The sequence below is a fragment of the Gobio gobio genome, assembly GCF_949357685.1.
Source record: "Gobio gobio genome assembly, chromosome: 13".
NCBI lineage: Eukaryota > Metazoa > Chordata > Actinopteri > Cypriniformes > Gobionidae > Gobio > Gobio gobio.
Window position 1 is genome coordinate 4,149,664 of NC_137106.1, and position 12,363 is coordinate 4,162,026.

Below are 12,363 nucleotides of genomic sequence, written 5' to 3' on the forward strand. Positions count from 1 at the left end.
TTTTATTGTTAAATATTTTATTAATGATGGTGCATGAATATAATAATCACATGTGTTTTCTAGTTGTTCTGACTGGTTGCTAGGGTGTTGTTAGGGAGTTGTTGCTGGGGTGTTGTGAGCCATTTTAGCTTTTTGACACGTCATAAAGTTTATTTTTAGGCATGGACTACATGCTTTTCTTCGACATATGTACACTGTTGCATGATTATAGCTCTTCTAAATGGTTGTTAGGGTGTTGCTAGGGTGTTGCGAGTGGTTGCTAAGGTGTTTTTCATGTGTTGGGAGCATTATTAATCAGATTAATGTTTTCTGGTTGTTCCTGTGTCTTTTTTTATTGTTAAATATTTTATTTATGATGGTGCATGAATATAATAATCACATGTGTTTTCTAGTTGTTCTGACTGGTTGCTAGGGTGTTGTTAGGGAGTTGTTGCTGGGGTGTTGTGAGCCATTTTTGCTTTTTGACACGTCATAAAGTTTATTTTTAGGCATGGACTACATGCTTTTCTTTTAAATGTACACTGTTGCATGATTATAGCTCTTCTAAATGGTTGTTAGGGTGTTGCTAGGGTGTTGCGAGTGGTTGCTAAGGTGTTTTTCATGTGTTGGGAGCATTATTAATCAGATTAATGTTTTCTGGTTGTTCCTGTGTATTTTTTTATTGTTAAATATTTTATTAATGAGGGTGCATGAATATAATAATCACATGTGTTTTCTAGTTGTTCTGACTGGTTGCTAGGGTGTTGTTAGGGAGTTGTTGCTGGGGTGTTGTGAGCCATTTTAGCTTTTTGACACGTCATAAAGTTTATTTTTAGGCATGGACTACATGCTTTTCTTTGACATGTACACTGTTGCATGATTATAGCTGTTCTAAATGGTTGCTAGGGTGTTGCTAGGGTGTTGCTAAGTGGTTATTTATGTGTTGTTAAGGTTTCTTTTTCTACAGTAGCTCATTCAGCACATAAAAATGGTATTGTATGATATGGTATTGTCATGATTTCTCCTGTACCATGATAGGACTGTGGTATTTAGTAAAATACCTTGAAATGCAATAGTGCATGAACACAATATCATGGTATTTATCAGAGTATCATCGTATGAATATCGCATACCATCACTGTATGACCTCCCAGTGCTAATAAGGTGACATTGAGGATATAAGGACTTGAAGTTAATTATATAAGACACAAAGGTCCCGTCTCTGACAGAGCGTTGCTCATTTTCCTGCTTTATGTGCGTGTGTGTGTGTGTGTGAGGCTGCATCTCTCCTTTTCAAGTGTGACCACCTGTCTTTTGTTGTGAGGTAAATAAATAAATAAACATGGCCAGGCACCAGATGTCCCCGGCCGTCCGCTCAGAGGTCAAGGTCTCCCACCGCTGGCCTTGCGAGGTGAAGACATCCAAGTTTCAACTTCACTTCTCCTACAAAGACTTCCTGTCGTCTGGGGAATACATGCAAATGTGCTAGCTGTGGTGAAATGGAAATTACATGAAGCTTTTTGATAAGCGAGGGCAAAACACACATCTAATTAAGTCAAAGAGATGACAGCGCTCCCATCAAAGAGAACAACTAGTCGTGGCGCGCGTGTTTCTCGTTTGCTAGTCGTCTAGTCCAGTCCTTCAGCTGGTTTTATGCTTTATACTGGACGTCAAGTGGACACCAGACAATTAAAGGTCCTTGTAATCTATAGAAATTATAACATTCATTCAATTGAAACCCATGGGTCGGATTTTACCTGATTAGCGTGTACAAATTCAGACGAATTAACCTGGGCAAAACGTAAAATAGTTATGAATTGCTAATCTGGCTTTGCCAGAGTTTGACTGGAAACACATTCTGGGCTGATTTGAGTTCTTTGACTTTTATCCCAATAGAATTAAACCACTCTTTTGTGCTCGAAAATATTCTTTTTTTATTATGAAAACGTCATTATATTGTATGCTAAATGTTTCATTCATGAACAAAAATTATTTAAATCTTCCATTCTTCCTTCTTTAATTTCACAGCTCTTGATACAAGAATGCATTTTCTAGCTGTTCTGAGTGGTTGCTAAGGTGTTGCTGAGGGGTTTCTAGGGTGTTTTGAGTGGTTGCTTGGGTGTTCTGAGTGGTTGCTAAGGTGTTGCTGAGGGGTTTCTAGGGTGTTTTGAGTGGTTGCTTGGGTGTTCTGAGTGGTTGCTAAGGTGTTGCTGAGGCGTTTCTAGGGTGTTTTGAGTGGTTGCTTGGGTGTTCGGAGTGGTTGCTATGGTGTTGCTGAGGGGTTTCTAGGGTGTTTTGAGTGGTTGCTTGGGTGTTCTGAGTGGTTGCTAAGGTGTTTCTGTGGGGATTCTAGTGTGTTCTGAGTGGTTGCTAATGTGTTGCTATAGGTGGTTGTCCACGTGTTGTGAGCATTATTAGCTTGTTGATACAAGAATGCATTTTCCAGCTGTTCTGAGTGGTTGCTCAGGTGTTTGGGCGTTCTAGGTGGTTGCTAAGGTGTTGCTAGGTGCTTGTCCACATGTTGTGAGCATTATTAGCTTGTTGATACAAGAATGCATTTTCTAGCTGCTCTGAGTGGTTGCTAAGGTGTTGCTGAGGAGATTCTAGGGTGTTCTGAGTGGTTGCTAAGGTGTTGCCATGTGTTGTGAGCATTATTAGCTTGTTGATACAAGAATGCATTTTCTAGCGGTTTTGAGTGGTTGCTAAGGTGTTGCTGAGAGGATTCTAGGGTGTTCTGAGTGGTTGCTAAGGTGTTGCTAGGTGCTTGCCCATGTGTTGTGAGCATTATTAGCTTGTTGATACAAGAATGCATTTTCTAACTTTTCTGAGTGATTGCTAAGGTGTTGTTGGGGGGTTGCTATGGTGTTTTAAATGGTTTCTTGGGTGTTCTGACTGAGTGGTTGTTAGGGTGTTGCTAAGTGGTGTTGTGAGCATTATTAGCTTGTTGATACAAGAATGTATTTTCTAGCTGCTCATTTAAAGGGATAGTTCATCCAAAAATGAAAATTACCCCATAATTTACTCTCCCTCAAGTCATCCTAGGTGTGTATGACATTCTTCTTTCAGACGAATACAATTTTAGTTATATTACAAAAGTCCAATCTAATCCAAGCTTTAGAATTGGATTAATAGTTGCTCTGAAGGCGGTCGTTCGAAAGTTTACTTGATAAAGTTTTAAATATGGTTATTGTTCAAACGTGTCGATTCGCTTCAGAAGGCCTTTATTAACACCCCAGAGCCGTGGAGCAGTTATATGATGGATAGATGCACTTTTATGGACTTCAAAAACAGAACAACTATTACTGCTATAATAACGCTTGGATTAGCCTGGACTTGTGTAATATAACTCGTCTGAAAGAAGAATGTCATACACACCTAGGATGACTTGAGGGTGAGTAAATTATGGGCTAATTTTCATTTTTGGATGAACTATCCCTTTAACACATAAATGAGGAAAAAATGATAGCATGGTATTATCTTTATGTGTGTATGTTATGACGGTGATGAGAAGGGATGTGATATGTTTATCCATTTCCATTTAACCGATTATTTCCAGTCAGTTTTACGACGGATCTCTGCCAGGTGAAATGTTATCAGAATAAACTAATCCTCCGGGCCTCCAGTTTAAACTCTAGAGTTTCGAGACGCGCCATCACACACCCGTTTTTAACCCGGTCTACCGCGTAACGTCTACAGCGGGTCGCGGGGCTCCGGGGCAGAACTCGAGAGGTGGAGGGACAATAGAGCCGCTGAACTACTAACCGCAGACAAAAGAGCCGGCTCGGGGTGGGGGTCGTGTGGTCCCGATGGGGGCAGGGCCATGGGAATCACATCGCAGAGCAGCTGGATTTCTTTACATGTGCAGTCGGGGAATAATTAGGATCTCGCTCGCGAAGAAAATGACCACAGAACTGGCTTTGAGATGCCGAATTAGCCACGCATTTCTGCTAGCGCTCCTGCGCGAGATGTTTGTTTGCTCTCAGAATGCAAATGAGCGTCCAGTGGTTCTGTTTAAACGAGGAAGTCAAACACCAAACACGGAATAAAGTTGCAGGTTCACTCCGCACCTGCTTCATGTGTGTGTGTGTGTGTGTGTGTGTGTGGGAGCCACATCAGGCGAAGCCACAGTGTTTTGTTTTCTATACACAAATCCACACCGACAGACAGAAACTCCTTGGAAAAGCGTTTGAGGTCATTCATCTCCCGTTCCTATGCGTTTGACCAACGGGCTTCCGTCCCTTTTAGCGGTTCCCATCACTTTATGGATTTGATTTAAATTAATTAATTAGTTTATTTAAATATTTTATGGATTAAACAGCTCGTACACATTCTTCATCACTAGGGAACAACATTTAATAATTATTAAACATTAGCTTGTTGATTTTTATTATTGCAGTGTTTAGTTTGTTACTTTGTGAAATTGGTTTTAATTCATCTTTATTTATTTCTCATTTTAAATAAATTTTATGAATTAAACAGCTTTATTACTAATAAAAAAATTAAATAAATCATTAAACATTATTAGCTTATTGTTTTATTAAGTTAGTCTTTAACTTGTTCCTTTGTGGAGTTGGTTTTAATTCATTTTTATTTATTTGTAATTAGTATTAAATGTTATGAATTAAACAGCTCGTACACATTCTTTATCACTAGGGGAAAAAATAATAATTATTAAACCTTATTAGCTTGTTGATTTTTATTATTATCACAGTTTTTAGTTTACTTTGTAGAGTTGATTTACATTTATTTTAATAACATTTTATGAATTTAAAAGCTCATACACACTTTATTACTAATAAAAAATGTATAATCATAAAACATTATTAGCTTATGTTTTTTAACATTTTTAGCTTGTTATTTTGTGAAGTTGGTTTTAATTTTGATTTATTGTAATTTATTTCAAATTTTAAATACATTTTATGAATTAAAAAGCTCATACACACTTTATTACTAATAAAAAAATGAAATAATCAAAAAATATTATTAGCTTATTGATGTTTTTAACAGTTTTTAGCTTGTTCCTTTGTGTAGTTGGTTTTAATTTTCATTTATTTCTCATTTTAAATACAGTTGATGAATTAAAAAGCTCATACACACTTTATTACTAATAATAAAAAATAATAATCATTAAATATCATTAGCTTATTGGTGTTTTTTACAGTTTCTAGCTTGTGAAGTTGGTTTTAATTAAAATGTATGTTAATTACATTTTATTATTTCTAGATAAAAATGTAATAACCATTAAATGTGATAGTATAATGCGATATCATTTAAGACATTTCTCCTTAAATATGGAATCTTTCTATCATAAAAAGTTCATGGGATTTTAAAAAAAAATCATAAAATATTAACTGTTAAAATGTTTAAGTAATATTCATATCTTTTCTATAGGCACATTTTTTTTTGTTCGCTTGAGCATCATTTAATAATAAAAAAAGACAAAACGCAATAATTCCACAGAAAATGTTTAATCTACGCTTCAGCTAAATAAAGATCTAAAGATTGTCACATTTTCACAGCACAAACAAACGGGCACAAAAGTGTCCGAAGAAGAAAGAAACAAAGAAAGAAAGAAAGAAAAGCGCACGCACGCACACACAAACAAACAGAGAATCAAAAATAAATTACCAAAAATCAAACAGATTGTCATCTACATTCACTAAAGGACTTACAATCAAGCTTTTGTTTCCTATAAAATATGTTTCTGTTTATCAAAAAAATTATATTACATCTAATGGCACTTCTACAAAGTCTATTAAAAAGTCTCAACTTAGTCTTTTCAAGTCAAAAAAGTCGAATTTCGCACAAGAAGAAACCAAATAATAAATATTACGTATTATGATTATACAATTTCACAGTCGGAACCTTAGAAGACAATAATCCAGTATTAATGCACATGAGAAACAGACCCGGGGTCATTATTGCAGTCGTGTATAATAGCTTTGAGTATTCACTGGGAGAAATGAGTACAATCAACTTGGATGTTTAAGTCATTTCAACTTAAAAACACGAGTTTTTTACAGTGAACCCATCACAATAAGAGCAAAGCAATATCTGCACATATCTCATACGCAGGACGGTTGATTATTAATCGAGTGTGTTTGTGCTTGTACCGTACTCTATAAACGAAATGTGACGAGGATTTGATAAATAAAATACATATTTACAATAAATACACAGTTAGAAATAGCAGCCTACGGTGTGTGTGAGTGTTGGATAGTCATGGATTATCAGTTCTACGCTTTCAGTGTCAAGTCTAGAGCAAACCCTGAACCAATAAATAACCGGTCAAGTGTGTCAGGAGCGGGTTTGAGTGTTTTAGTGCTGGTTATAGTTTGTGGATCATCAGCAGATGTTGGAGGAGCAGCTCGTCTCTACACTCCACTAGTGCTTCATTTCTTCAGGAGTGTCCGGGGCCACAGAGAGCAATGGCCCCCAGGAGCCTCAGAGGCTGAGAGACGCCGCTTTACATGAGGAGAGTGCAGAAGTCATGGGGGAACGAAGCCCTTCAGGAGAACACAACTCCTGTGTAGCACACGCTAACAGCTGTGTGTGTGTGTGTGTGTGTGAGAGAGAGAGAGTGAGTGTGTGTGTGTGAGAGAGAGAGAGAGAGAGAGAGAGAGAGAGTATGAGAGTGTGCATGTGTGTGAGTGTGCGTATGTGTGTGTGAAAGAGTGTATGTGAGTGTGCGTATGTGCGTGAAAGTGAGTGTGTGTGTATGTGCGTGAGAAAGTGTGTGTGAGAGAGAGAGAGAATGTGTGTGAAAGAGGGGGTGTGTGTGTGAGAGAGTGTGAGTGAGTATGTGTGTGTGTGTGTGTGAAAGAGAGTGTGCGTATGTGTGTGAAAGTGTGAGTGTGTGTGTGTGTGTGTGTGTGTGTGTGTGTGTGTGTGTGAAAGAGGGGGTGTGTGTGTGAGTGAGTGTGCGTATGTGCATGAAAGTGTTTGTGTGAGTGTGTGTGTGTGTGTATGTGTGTGTGTGTGTGTGTGAAAGAGTGTGAGTGAGTGTGCATATGTGTGTGAAAGAGTGTAAGTGAGTGTGCGTATGTGCGTGAAAGTGTTTGTGTGAGTGTGTGTGTGTGTGTGTGTGTGTGTGTGTGTGTGTGTGTGTGAAAGAGGGGGTGTGTGTGAGAGAGAGAGAGTGTGTGAGTGAGTGTGCGTATGTGCGTAAAAGAGTGTGAGTGTGTGTGTGTGTGTGTGTGTGTGTATGTGTGTGTGAAAGAGTGTTTATGTATGTGAAAGTGTGTGTGAGAGAGAGAGTGTGTGTGTGTGTGTGTGTGTGTGTGAGTGTGAAAGAGTGTTTGTGTATGTGAAAGTGTGTGTGTGTGTGTGTGTGTGTGTGTGTGAAAGAGTGTTTGTGTATGTGAAAGTGTGTGTGTGTGTGTGTGTGTGTGTGTGTGTGTGTGTGTGTGTGTGTGTGTGTGAAAGAGTGTGTGAGAGAGAGAGAGAGAGTGTGTGACGGTTGCGTATATATTTGTGTGAAAGAGTGTTTGTGAGGGAGTGTGTGTGTGTGTGTGTGTGTGTGTGTGTGTGTGTGTGTGTGTGTGTGTGTGTGTGTGAAAGAGTGTGAGGGTGTGTGTGTGTGAGAGTGTTTGTGAGTGTGTGTGTGTGTGTGTAAGTGAGTGTGCGTAGGTGCATGAAAGAGTGTTTGTGAGTTAGTGTGTGTGTGTGTGTGTGTGTGTGTGTGTGTGTGTGTGAAAGTGTTTGTAAGTGTGTGTTTGAGAGAGTCTGTGTGTGTGTGTGTGTGTGTGTGTGTGTGTGTGTGAGAAAGTGTGTGCTTGAAAGTGTGTGTGAGTGTGCGTATATGTGTGTGAAAGAGAGTTTGTGAGTGTATGTGTGAGAAAGTGTGTGTGAGAGAGGGTGTGTGTCTGTATATGTGTGTGTATACTCTAAAAAATGCATATTTTCAGGTCAAATATGGACAAACCAACCGTTGATTTAAATTTTTTAATTACATTTTTAAGTTGGGTTTGTCCATATTTGACCTGAAAATATGCATTTTTTAGTGTGTGTGTGTGTGTGTGTGTGTGTGTGTGTGTGTGTGTGTGTAAGATTCTACACAAACCAATGAAATCATCAACCATACAGTACATCTTCAAAACTTAAATATGGTCAAGTGTCATAAATTACAGCAGAAATGAAAGCAAATCTTCCGGGACGGAGCTGCAAAACTCAACACAAGAGTCCACAAGTGCTTCAGGCGTGGCTGAATCCGGCTGTTCTCCCGTTATCCGATGGCCAGGGTCTTGACGAGGCCGCAGTGGAACTTGCGGATGTGCCGGTACAGATCTCCGGACTGTGTGAAGCGCCGCTCGCACCACTTGCAGGCGTGCGGTTTCTCCCGCGTGTGCACCACGGCGTGCCGGCTCAGGTTGTGGGAATACTGGAAGCTCTTCCCGCACTGGCCGCAGGTGTAGGGCTTCTCCCCGGAGTGTGTGCGCTCGTGCCGCTTCAGTGTGTACATGCAGGAGAAGGTCTTCCCGCACTGCGAGCAGGTGGGAACGGATCCATCCGGAGAGAGCTTGGCCCGCACGCCGTCCTTCTCCCGGAAATGGGAGCTGATGTGCAGCTGGAGGACGTGCGGGCTGGGGAACACCTTGCTGCACAGCGGACACACACACACACCTCCGGGCGGGAGGAGGATCCCGCTGGACGTGGAGATGTCCGAGGATGCGTCTTCGTCGGAGCGGACGCGCCGCAGTCCCTCCTCCAGGAGGAGGTCATCATCAGGGGGGGGTTTGTTTCCCGGGAAGAGTTCAGCGAACCCTGTCACGACGGAGCTCCTGGCGCTATTCCCAAAGCGCTCCGGGCTCTCCGGATCACCGTCCTCCTGCTCTGACAGCAAGTCATGTTCGTCTTTAACAAGTGTCTCGGTGTCCTGCTGCCGGCTGTCGAGGGCCAGCTGTCCCGGCAGGGGCTTGAAAGACAAATCCAGCGCGCAATCCGTGTCATCCGACCTCTGGGACGCACCCGCTTTTGTTTTTCCAGCTGTTCGGACATTGACATAATTGACACCTACACACTCCGGGTGACCGCTCGCCTTCTGTCCATCCGTCCCCTCCTTCTCCTTCAGCTTCCCCTTGCACACCTTCACGATGTCGAACATGTGCAGGTAACTGGCGGCGGCCAGGACGTCCTCGGCGGGAAGGCTCCCCAAATCCAGCCTTCCCTCGTACATGAACTCCAGCAGCGATCCGAACGCCGGCGCCGTCACGATGTCCCCGTTCAGGTGCACCACATCCCGTTTGTCCGGCTGATCCCGGTAGAAAAGATGGAAGTACATGCTACAGGAGGCCAAGACGGCCCGATGCGCCCGGAACCGCGTGTCTCCGACCAGGACGGTGCAGTCGCAGAGGAAGCCTTGCCGTCTCTGCTGACTCAGGCTCTGCAGCAACTGCCGGCTGTGCTCCGGGAACTCCATTCTCACGCCTGGAAAACAGGAAAAACTGGATGTTGAGTAAACACCGGGCGGCCATTCACAACCGGCGAACAAAAGTAGACCCAACCTGGAGTCACTTCAGCAATTAAAAGCGACTAAACAAGGGCAACCTGTTGTCTAAACATCCCCAAACACACGCCATGAACTGCGCGAGAAAAGCTGAAGACTGAGAGAGAGAGCGCGCGCGCGCGAGCGCGTGTGTGTGTGTGTGTGTGTGTGTGTGCGCGCGCGAGTCAGCTGCTCTGACATCAGCCTCAAATCTCCAGCTGTGTCTTTATGCCATATGTTCCTCCTCGGAACTTTACGCCCTTTAACGCGCGGTGATGTGTTAAAACTTATCCGCGCGTTCGCTTTAAAACGCACGCACCCGTGGCACCGGACAACTTTTCCCGTTCTGTAGCCCCAAACATTCTAAACTCGAACGCGCGCACATTATATATAAATCTCGCGCTCCACATCAAAAGCTCCGCGTACTCACCGTCGTCAGATGGAGCCGCGCGCGCTCATGGTGTGAGTCCAGATGTTGGAGGCTCTGATTCTGGTCCACGGCGCGATTCGGGTCTGGTGCGCATGAAACGCTCTGCGCTGCGCGCGCGTGTGTGTCTGTGTGTGTGTGTGAGAGTGAGTGAGAGTGTGTGTCAGGCAGGTTGTTAGTGGTCCAGTCTCGCGATAACAGCAGTGTACTGTACTTCAGGACTAACTCACACCGGGGCAGTAAGTAGCAGTGTTCACTTAAACACAGCTGTGCTGCTCATTCTACTGCGCGTGCATGTGTGTGTGTGTGCTTGATATTATACAAGTAAAAAAAAATATATAGAGAGAGAGGGGGGGGGGGGGGATTCAAATCTCTATATAATAGAGATTTGAAATAATACAAATTATGATGGTTTATTAATGTGGATTATTAATGCGTTTTTCCCTAATTATTTATTAATATATATTTGTATGTATTGTTTTCGAGTTTAAAACAATCCCAGATTTTCAACTTGATCTTAGAATTTTTTTTTAATTTTTTTTTATTATTTATTAATATATTGTTTTTCATTTTAAATGAAAAAAATCCCTGATTTTCAACTCGGTCTTAATAAATAAAAAAAAACTATATATTTTCAAAAAAAATTTTTTTTTAATATATTATTTATATGTTGCTTTCAATATATAAAATTAAATTAAAAAAAATGATTTATATATCCCAGATTTTCATTTTGGTCTTCATTTAAAAAAATATGTATTTAAAAATTTTTTTTTTTAATTAATTAATAATATATTGCTTGAAATTTGGTTGGAAAAAAAACTGATTAGAGATTTAGATATTTACTTTTAATTTAATTTCTTAGATATACTTATAATAGTCTTAGATTTAAAAACAAATTGTACTTTAAATGTGAAAATAATATATAAATAATAAATAATATATTAATAAAATATTAATAAATAATGTTTTGTTTTTTTTTAAGTAGAAAATCTGGGATACTTTTTTTTTTTTTTTCATTATATCCCAGATTTTCATTTTGGTCTTAATTTAAAAATATATATTTTAAAATTAATTGTTAATATATTATTTATATATTGCTTTCAGGTTGAAAAAAAAACATATTCGATTTAGAAAATTTATTTTAATTTCTTAGATAAAAATACTTAAAATAGTCTTAGATTTTACATTTTTGTTTGTACATTTGTAATTATTTTTGTAATGATTTATTAACATATTATTTCCAAGTTTAAATGAAATTTTTTTTTTCCAGATGTTCAACTTTAAAATACTTCAGTATAGAGGGTTATTCACAAGTTATATTATCTGCATCAATTTTATATTCACTTATGGTTTATATATGCATTTAAAGCTTGAGGTTGTGAGTTTAAATGTCTTAATAAAGTGTTATTAATAAGCTCATTCTGTCTCGGAGCTGGAGGAAGAGCCTCAGTGGAGCGTCTCTCCTCAGGAGATGAAGGTTTTCCTGCTGGAGTTTTTCTGAGATTGTAAACTGCGACTGTCCTCAAACCCGTCCAGCCTAAACGCATTCCACTCTTTCAATGCATGTAAGTGTATAATTAGAGCCCTTCGAGGGCCACCCTCCTCCTGTGGCCATTGTTGAGCGCTGATGGTGTGTGTGTGTGTGTGTGTGTGTGTGTGTGTGTGTGTGTGTGCTAATCCTGCTCTGAGCCGGAATGTCTTGGCACCGAGTCTCTCTCACTTCTCCATAAAGTTACTCTGGCTTTCATCTCAATACAGCAAATACACGACAAGAGTGTGTTCTGAAGGCATTGCTTCCTATCGGTGTGTGTGTGTGTGTGTGTGTGTGTGTGTGTGTGTGTGTGTGTGTGTGTGTGTGTGTGTGTGTGTGTGTGTGTGTGTGTGTGTGTGTGTGTGTGTGTGTGTGTGTTGCTCCACTAATGAGTCAAGCATGGGCTCCAAATGATTAAGACCAATTCTTTTTACTCTTTTTATTCCAAAATTATAAAAATAAATAAATAATTAAGACCATATTTAAATAATATATTAATAAATCATTTAAAAGATGTTTAAAATAAGACAAAGTTTAAATGTGGAAATAATATATAAATAAAAAATTAATAAATAATTAAAAATTATAAAACAAAAAGACCAAGTTGAAAATCTTTGATTTTTTTTTTAATGTGGAAATAATATTTGATTAAAATATTAATAAATAATTTACAAAAAAAAAAAAAAATCTGGGATAATTTTAATTTAAACTTGACAACAATATATAAACAATCTATTAATAAATAATTAAAAAAATGTTTTTTAAAAATGTATTTAAAAAATTAAGTTCAAGTGGAAAATCTGGGATTTTTGTGATTTGTTTTTAAAATGTGGAAATAATATATAAATAAAATATTAATTAAAGAATTAAAAAATGTACCAAAAAAAAAGTTGAAAATCTGGGATACGTTTTGTTTTTCATTTAAACTTGACAACAATATGT

General features: G+C 39.3%; 1 protein-coding gene across 1 annotated transcript; it reads right to left on the reverse strand.

The window, feature by feature from the left end:
• Window positions 1–8,042: 8,042 nt before the first annotated feature.
• Window positions 8,043–10,019, reverse strand: zbtb42 (zinc finger and BTB domain containing 42). Its single transcript, XM_079833202.1, has 2 exons — window positions 9,894–10,019; window positions 8,043–9,405 (listed from the first exon to the last, which is right to left on the reverse strand). The coding sequence occupies exon 2, from the start codon at window positions 9,395–9,397 to the stop codon at window positions 8,204–8,206; it is 1,194 nt and encodes a 397-aa protein (XP_079689328.1). The 5' UTR covers window positions 9,398–9,405; window positions 9,894–10,019; the 3' UTR covers window positions 8,043–8,203.
• Between the last annotated feature and the right edge of the window lie 2,344 nt (window positions 10,020–12,363).

Bases quoted from the DNA above. Each gene is read 5' to 3' on its own strand.
- zbtb42 (XM_079833202.1), bottom strand. From the start codon at position 9,397: ATGGAGTTCCCGGAGCACAGCCGGCAGTTGCTGCAGAGCCTGAGTCAG.